This window comes from Salmo trutta, chromosome 29, assembly GCF_901001165.1.
Source record: "Salmo trutta chromosome 29, fSalTru1.1, whole genome shotgun sequence".
NCBI classification, from domain to species: domain Eukaryota; kingdom Metazoa; phylum Chordata; class Actinopteri; order Salmoniformes; family Salmonidae; genus Salmo; species Salmo trutta.
In genome coordinates, this window is record NC_042985.1 from 3,691,984 (window position 1) to 3,700,612 (window position 8,629).

The 8,629-nt window shown below is 44.0% G+C and overlaps 1 protein-coding gene across 2 annotated transcripts; it reads left to right on the top strand.

The window, feature by feature from the left end:
• Positions 1-1,637: 1,637 nt before the first annotated feature.
• On the top strand, positions 1,638-8,417 carry LOC115166787 (cell surface glycoprotein 1). Of its 2 annotated transcripts, XM_029720581.1 has the most exons (6): positions 1,638-1,844; positions 4,981-5,765; positions 5,802-6,345; positions 7,772-7,834; positions 8,015-8,093; positions 8,204-8,417. In XM_029720581.1, exons 1-6 carry the CDS (start codon positions 1,757-1,759, stop codon positions 8,382-8,384), a joined length of 1,740 nt encoding a protein of 579 aa, XP_029576441.1. In that variant the 5' UTR covers positions 1,638-1,756; the 3' UTR covers positions 8,385-8,417. The 2 variants fall into 2 exon arrangements, with proteins under 2 accessions (XP_029576441.1, XP_029576440.1); XM_029720580.1 differs by having other exon boundaries at positions 4,981-6,345.
• The last annotated feature ends 212 nt before the right edge of the window (positions 8,418-8,629 follow it).

Below are 8,629 nucleotides of genomic sequence, written 5' to 3' on the forward strand. Positions count from 1 at the left end.
ATGACTATAGAGAAGAATGGGGCATGTTGAGTCATTTTTTACATTCAGCATCACTACGTCAAGTGAAATATAGCATTCTTTCTAAAAGAGATATCTACAGTACATACATTTCAGGATGTTGTGTATCCCTGGAAATAATCATCATGTATGTAAACATAACAGTTTTGAAAACATAGCTTGGTCTATTGGCATAACAGTGGGTATGGGGTAGGTTGAGCATAGGGACAGAGGAAGTTGAGCTGCCTTGGGGTAAGTGAGTAATGGTGTCCTGTGACATTGGGGGTGATGGTGCTGGTAGGTCAAAGTTTCATTCATGGAATGGGGTTGTGGTATATTGTATATCTTAAATGTATGCATACATTCAGATATAGATTCTCTCTGTTCAATATCACTTACCCTTCCATTTCTTGACCAGTTGTCTGGGACAGGGATGTTGTTTTGATGTGCCAATTCGTAGACAAGTTCTCTGGGTTTGAGGCTACTAAGCCCATGAGACTGATCTGTGAGACTCCATGTCATCAGATATGAACTTGTGTTCCTCTGCTACTCTATCTTTGCTGCTGCTCCAAAGGACTTCTTCCCTTCTCTCACTTCCTCTCTCAACAACGTCAAGGGGGACTAGACCACTGCTTGTTTTACGTTTGTATACATGGGACATGATGATGTCTGCTCTGTAACAATACAAATGCACTATCTTGAGTTCGTATGCATGACATATCGCAAAAACACTATGCATATAAAACTGACCAAATGTAATCAACAAAATACAATCATAATTTGTATGGGTTGTGGTGGCTATTGGCTCAACTTACCCCGAGGCAAACATATAGACTATGTTAATCCACACAGCTACAAGGATGCACTTTCCTGCTAGGTTTAGGACCTCATATTTGAGCCAGTTTTCTACAGCAGGTAAATAATCTTGCACCAACAGATAAAGTGAAATTTTATGTGGATTATAATTAATGGACATTTGCAGCTGTTGATACATTATTTGTAAGGAGAAATCAAGTATGACATTTAAAAGTTTAAATTACAAACTTCAGAAGGCTTTTTAAACCTCAAATACACTACACGTTTTAAATGTCCTGCATTGCAGGAAAGTTCTCCTGAAACAGGGTGATCAAATTAAGATCATACATCTGTAAAACAATCTTAAAACTATCTACTTTGGTTTAGATACAAGCATCATGAAACATATTAATACATTCATTTGACTTGGTGAAAATCTTTTTTTTTTTTTATCTAACTTGCTTACCATTTTTTCCATGTGGTTTCGTCCTTCACAGACTCCATGAAATGACAACCTGTTCCTAAATATTTGGTCATGATTAATATGGTTGGATAATTTTTTTTTTTTTCCTATTGGTAATGTGAGAAAGTGAGATATGGATAGTTAAAGAGAGAGAGAGAGAGAGAGAGAGTGTGTGTGTGTGTGTGTGTGTGTGTGTGTGTGTGTGTGTGTGTCTGTGTGTGTGTGTGTGTAAGAAAGAGATCGAAAGAGGGAGAAAGCCAGAGAGGGAGAGTTTTTGAAAGAGAGGGTGTGTTCTGTGTTCTAGCCCACCTCCGCCAACCAATCGACTGTCACTGGCCATCGATGATGCACTGACGTGACTCGCATCTCAGTATAAAGAAGTTGAGCTACACCCTTCAAACCACTTGAGTCATCCCACAGACACTCCTAGGAAAACAAGCCAGCCTTCTTGGGAACAGAAGCACAGAGCACAGCAGTACACGTTCTCTCATCTCTCCCTCGATGCCTATCTCTGATCTCAGGATGTGGACTCTACTGCTTGGGGTCATTTTGGGACTTCTGGCACCTGTTCAGTCCGACCCTGTTCCTGGTGAGTAACAATGTATTACTGTCCCAGAACCAAATGAGCAAAACCCTGCTCTATGGCTCAGTTGGTAACGTATGGTGCTTGCAATGCCAGGGTTGTGGGTTCAATTCCCAGGGCCATCCAAATGTATAAATGAATGAGAAATTGTGTTCACGTTAAACACGATCAGATATTATGGTTGGGGTTGCTTGTCACAGTCTGACAACCATCCCCATTGTAACAACGTACCCAGTAAGCTAAATTACGTTGAAAAGACACCTAGAAGCCTTATTTTCCAGATGTTGAAAAGACGTCTATGTTTCACAAGTTTGGGCAGCACGGTACAGTACAGTCCAGTGGAGTTTAATTCAGCACAGTACAGTACAGTCCAGTGGAGTTTAATTCAGCACGGTACAGTACAGTCCAATGGAGTTTAATTCAGCACGGTACAGTACAGTCCAATGGAGTTTAATTCAGCACAGTACAGTACAGTACAGTCCAATGGAGTTTAATTCAGCACGGTACAGTACAGTCCAATGGAGTTTAATTCAGCACAGTACAGTACAGTCCAATGGAGTTTAATTCAGCACAGTACAGTACAGTCCAATTTAATTCAGTACAGTATATATTTTTTTACTTTCTTGAACAAAATATCTTTCTCTGAGTCATTGTATTAGTATAAAAAATAGATTGTGTATTAATCTGGGTTCTTAAAGCATCCCCAGCTGGCCATTGGTTGTGTATTAATCTGGGTTATTAAAGCATCCCCAGCTGGCCATTGATTGTGCAGCCAAGTAAAATGGGTCTAAGACCTCCTGTTGTATCTGAACACAGGCTTATGGAATTCAAGTAATCCTATCCTCGTCTGATGAGTCTGCACTTTTCTACTTCCCCGGAGAGCTTCACCGTGTTTCAAACCTACCTGTACTCTAGCTCAGTGAATACAGGGGGACCTATTATTTACATGTTTAGTGCCTAAGTCCCCCCCTCCCCACGTAGACAGACACACAGCAGTCTTTGTAGCCATTGCTGAGCTGTTCCAGCAGGTGCATTAAATGTGTATATCCTGAATTTCTGTGAAACCAAAGTGCTTTGGTGAGTTTCATACAAGCTTGGGTGAGAAGGGAGAAACCTCATATAGGTAAAACTGTTATTGGACAGGGAGAAACCTCATACAGGTAAAACTGTTATTGGACAGGAAGAAACCTCATACAGGTAAAACTGTTATTGGACAGGAAGAAACCTCATACAGGTAAAACTGTCATTGGACAGGAAGAAACCTCATACAGGTAAAACTGTTATTGGACAGGAAGAAACCTCATACAGGTAAAACTGTTATTGGACAGGAAGAAACCTCATACAGGTAAAACTGTTATTGGACAGGAAGAAACCTCATACAGGTAAAACTGTTATTGGACAGGAAGAAACCTCATACAGGTAAAACTGTTATTGGACAGGAAGAAACCTCATACAGGTAAAACTGTTATTGGACAGGAAGAAACCTCATACAGGTAAAACTGTTATTGGACAGGAAGAAACCTCATACAGGTAAAACTGTTATTGGACAGGAAGAAACCTCATACAGGTAAAACTGTTGTTGGACAGGAAGAAACCTCATACAGGTAAAACTGTTCACAAGTGTGTTAGAAATGGAGGCCTGAGATTGCTTGACATACAGCATAATGTATTTGATGTCAAATTTTAAGAACAATGACAAAGCTAAGAGCAGTTACTTCTCCTTTTGTTTGAAAACTGTATTTAATGATACTCAACATTCAATGAAACAGTTAAGATCCTTTGGAGGATTCAACAAATACCTAAGGAAAGGGGTTAGAGATAAGTTTGGGATTGGGCAACAGTATCCCTGGTTAGCTCCCTAGTACCCCCTCTCGCCACAGTACACACTTAGAATTAGTGGTGACTTGACGAACCCAGGAGATCCTCAAGGAACCCCTGGAAATCCTCAAGGAACCCCTGGAGATCCTCAAGGAACCCCTGAGTTTCTCAAGGAACCATTGCTAGTCAATGGCTCATATTTGCACCTTTGTTTAGTTGAGGGGTTCTTGTTGGAACCTTTAACGTTTCAATGTAGCAACAGGTTCCAGGAGGAACCCTGGAGTGGAGGCGTGGCTTATTAGGGGTGTGGCTTTAAGATATATCTTGTTGGGTCACCGGTTTGAGTAAATGTCATTTCTGTTCATCTGTTCTGTTGTTCAAGGAAGCTTACAGAGGTGAATGACTTCCTCAGTCAAGAGCCTATGAAAATCGCAAAGTTGGAATAGTTACTACTTTATTACTATATTTAATCAGCAATGTTTATATTATTCATATTATATTAGAATATGCATAAATATTGAAGAAATAATTACATTTGCGGTGAATAGGAATGACACGGTGAATAGGAATGACATTTACTCTAACGGGGTACTCTAACGGGTGCCCCCAAAAAATTTTCTGAAAGCCACACTTCCAATAAGCCACGCCTCCAGTCTTCTCATAGGCTGCCAGCTCTACAATATATTATTAAAAAGGTTCAAAATGGAACCCCTCCCATCACAAAAAGGTTCCGGTGGGGTTCCAATAACCTTTTTGAACTGGAAAGGTCCTGCCGGTGTGGCAACCCAAAAGGTTCTTCCAGGCATCTTTACTGCTAAGAGTGTATCCCTGGTTAGCTCCCTAGTACGCCCTCTGCAGGAATAAGATATATGCACACCTTATTCACGTGAATGCCTCTGTTGGGGCATAACATTTGGGCACCTCTTCAAAGCCTATCCTAAACTCTTTTGAAGTAGCACTGTTGACTAATTATGGCAACAGAACAAGGAAAAGAGACAAGCCAAGACATTGTTTATTTAAAGGCTTGGGTGTGTTGATTTTGCGGTTCAATAGAACCGAATGATTTGATGAAACTGCCTCTATCACACACAAAGGCAGATGATTAGTCATCCCAGTTAATATTTATGTTTCCTGTATGGTTAGTCAGAACACGACAGGTTCACACAGGTACTCCAGGGAGGAGCCTGAAAGACCACGATACTCCCAGGCCTTCCTTTGTCATGCAAAGATATCAAAGCTCAGTAATTTTCCTCTACTGTAAAGGTCAGGACATGACGTTAGTAGGTAATTATTGAGCTAAGGTCTTTTCTTCTCTTCGTCACAGCCTCGACAGAACTTCCCACTCTGGCTGCTGGGGATTTTCTTGGGGAAACTTTCAAGTTCTTCAATAAGCTTGTAGTGGGTCCCCCGGATGCCAACAATGGAACATCCAGCAGTGATGAAACACTGGACCTAGATCATCTGGTGACCCCTGACCCTGTGACATCTGACCCGGAAGACCAGCTGCCCACCTTTGACCCAGAGGAGGGCAGCACAGATGAGACAGAGGGCAGCACTACAGAAGGCAGTATGAAACACCCCACTTCGGGACAAGACGACGAAGGGGAGCTGTTTGACGCCAACCTTAAACCTAACTTTAACCTCCTCTCCAGTCCAATTCCTCACCCCAGTCCAACTCCTCGCCCCAGTCAAAGCAACACAGAGGACAATTATGAAAAGTACGACTATGATTCCAATCCAAGTGATAGACCTGATTCATCAGAGGAAGATGAAATGGGCCTGATCCTGGATACTGAAAGCCCCACAGCAGAGTTTGTCCCCACAGCAGAGTTTGTCCCCACAGCAGAGTTTGTCCCCACAGCAGAGTTTGTCCCCACAACAGAGTTTGTCCCCACAGCAGAGTTTGTCCCCATAACAGAGTTTGTCCCCACCACAGAGTTTGTCCCCACCGCAGAGTTTGTCCCCACCGCAGAGTTTGTCCCCACAGCAGAGTTTGTCCCCACAGCAGAGTTTGTCCCCACTGCAGAGTTTGTCCCCACAGCAGAGTTTAACCCCACCACAGATTTTACGATGGATTTGGAGGATGTTAACGCAATCCTTGACCCTAACCCCAGCCCCAGTCCTTATCCAACTCATGACACTAACCCCAGCCCCAGTCCTTATCCAACTCATGATGCTAGCACCACAACAGAGCTAGAGGAGTTCAAGGACGATATATTCAGACCAAACTTTGTCCCCAGCCCTAGTCGTGTACCAGATCCCAGCCCCAGCCATAGTCCCATCTCAGAGTTTGAAGAAGAAGACCTGTTACCTCTTAGCCTTGATCCAAGCTTTAGTACCACCTCCAGACCTAGCCAAAGTCGAGAGACCAGCCATACACCTAGTTCTAAACTAACCAGTATGACAGGCTTGGAGGAAGGCGGGGCTGCAAAGATGAATACAGAGCTGGCCTTCACCTCAACCACCAGTTCTGCCGCACCTACAACAGTCAGGATGAATTCAGACATCGAAGGGTCAGGGTCGGGATTCCTGCCTCAGAGTAGCACCACAGTAGCAGCCCCTGCTGGTGAGGAGGACCAAACATACAATTCCCTAGTTGATAAGCCATTCATTGAAACAAAGACAAGAATTCAAGGCACCAATAGGCTTGCTCTACCAAGGGAGGAACCGGCAGTGGATACCTTTACAGGTACAGTACTGTTAATCCAGGAGAAGTGTACCAATATTCTGTCCCTTCAAAGTTATTGTGTTCATAATAGTGGCATTCAGAATTGAGATCCTTGTACTTTACTCATACTTCTGCATAAATCATTAATTGATGTCAATGGAAGGTTTACACAAAGATATTAGGTTGTCAAGTCTGAATACGTCCCATTGTATCTGTTAGCAGTGTGGACTAGGGCATGTCCATTGTATCTGTTAGCAGTGTGGGCTAGGGCATGTCCATTGTATCTTTTAGCAGTGTGGGCTAGGGCATGTCCATTGTATCTGTTAGCAGTGTGGGCTAGGGCATGTCCATTGTATCTGTTAGCAGAGTGGGCTAGGGCATGTCCATTGTATCTGTTAGCAGAGTGGGCTAGGGCATGTCCATTTTATCTGTTAGCAGAGTGGGCTAGGGCATGTCCATTGTATCTGTTAGCAGAGTGGGCTAGGGCATGTCCATTGTATCTGTTAGCAGTGTGGGCTAGGGCATGTCCATTGTATCTTTTAGCAGTGTGGGCTAGGGCATGTCCATTGTATCTGTTAGCAGTGTGGGCTAGGGCATGTCCATTGTATCTGTTAGCAGAGTGGGCTAGGGCATGTCCATTGTATCTGTTAGCAGAGTGGGCTAGGGCATGTCCATTTTATCTGTTAGCAGAGTGGGCTAGGGCATGTCCATTATATCTGTTAGCAGAGTGGGCTAGGGCATGTCCATTGTATCTGTTAGCAGAGTGGGCTAGGGCATGTCCATTGTATCTGTTAGCAGAGTGGGCTAGGGCATGTCCATTGTATCTTTTAGCAGAGTGGGCTAGGGCATGTCCATTGTATCTGTTAGCAGTGTGGGCTAGGGCATGTCCATTGTATCTGTTAGCAGAGTGGGCTAGGGCATGTCCATTGTATCTGTTAGCAGAGTGGGCTAGGGCATGTCCATTGTATCTGTTAGCAGAGTGGGCTAGGACATGTCCATTGTATCTGTTAGCAGAGTGGGCTAGGGCATGTCCATTGTATCTGTTAGCAGAGTGGGCTAGGGCATGTCCATTGTATCTGTTAGCAGTGTGGGCTAGGGCATGTCCATTGTATCTGTTAGCAGTGTGGGCTAGGGCATGTCCATTGTATCTGTTAGCAGTGTGGGCTAGGGCATGTCCATTGTATCTGTTAGCAGTGTGGGCTAGGGCATGTCCATTGTATCTGTTAGCAGTGTGGGCTAGGGCATGTCCATTGTATCTGTTAGCAGTGTGGGCTAGGGCATGTCCATTGTATCTGTTAGCAGTGTGGGCTAGGGCATGTCCATTGTCGTAATAGTCAGCACTCTGGCAGGTCTATATACCTGCTCTAATGAGAACATAACTTTTTTGTTAGTATTGAACACATCTCTTTGAGTGTATGTTGTAGTTAATCTATCTCTATTTCCACAGTTCTTCATGATGCAGCTGCTGTAAAACCAACCCCATCCGGACAACATGATTCATATACATCGGGTCAGTTCCTGAATCATACATGCCCAGCTAACAAGATATGCTACTGATAAACGAGGGAACGTTCTGCTCCTTTTTGCAGTTTAAATTTGAAGACAGTGTTCTGTGAACTTACTAGAGGACCCAGTAGACACGGTCACTTCCACTCACTGTCTGCTTCGTCTTCTTCTCCTCCTCCTCCAGGTTGGTTGATCATCGTTGCCTTCGTCGCGGGCGTGGCCGTCTTGGTCGTAATCTGTGTTGCCATAGGTACCAGAGACAGGTAAAATCCACCACTTTCAAACCCATCCTGGAAAATATGTTCATGAGATTGAAACATGTTATCACTTAGTTACAAACCATGGAATTAAACCATGTCAAATCATCTTGCAGGTGGAATGCACCGGCCCAGGCATCTGAGAAGAAGGTCGCCAGAGCGAGCTCAGGAGATGAGAAGGCGGAGCGGGAAATGGAGAGGTTTCTGTCTAAAGAGAGGCCAAGGGAAAATGTCCACGCTGGAGAGTACACTGTTATACTTCTGGAGGACGTCCCAGAGAAAGAGCCGCTGGACTGAGACGGACCAAGGAGATGCAGAACGGGGACAAAATAAGAACAACTGGCACCTTAGAAATAGAATGGAACGGGTCTCCCCATTCTAGTCAATGGTGGCATAATGGGTGGCATAATGGGTGGCATTATGGGTGGCATTATGGGTGGCATAATGGGTGGACCCCCCCCCCCCATTCTTGACACACACGGGAAACTGTTGAGTGTGAAAAACCCAGCAGCGTTGTAGTTCTTGACACAAACGGGTACACC

Bases quoted from the DNA above. Each gene is read 5' to 3' on its own strand.
- LOC115166787 (XM_029720580.1), top strand. From the start codon at position 1,757: ATGCCTATCTCTGATCTCAGGATGTGGACTCTACTGCTTGGGGTCATT. The intron at 6,346-7,771 runs GTACAGTACTGT...CTATTTCCACAG, and splicing joins GGCAGTGGATACCTTTACAG to TTCTTCATGATGCAGCTGCT. The intron at 8,094-8,203 runs GTAAAATCCACC...ATCATCTTGCAG, and splicing joins GCCATAGGTACCAGAGACAG to GTGGAATGCACCGGCCCAGG.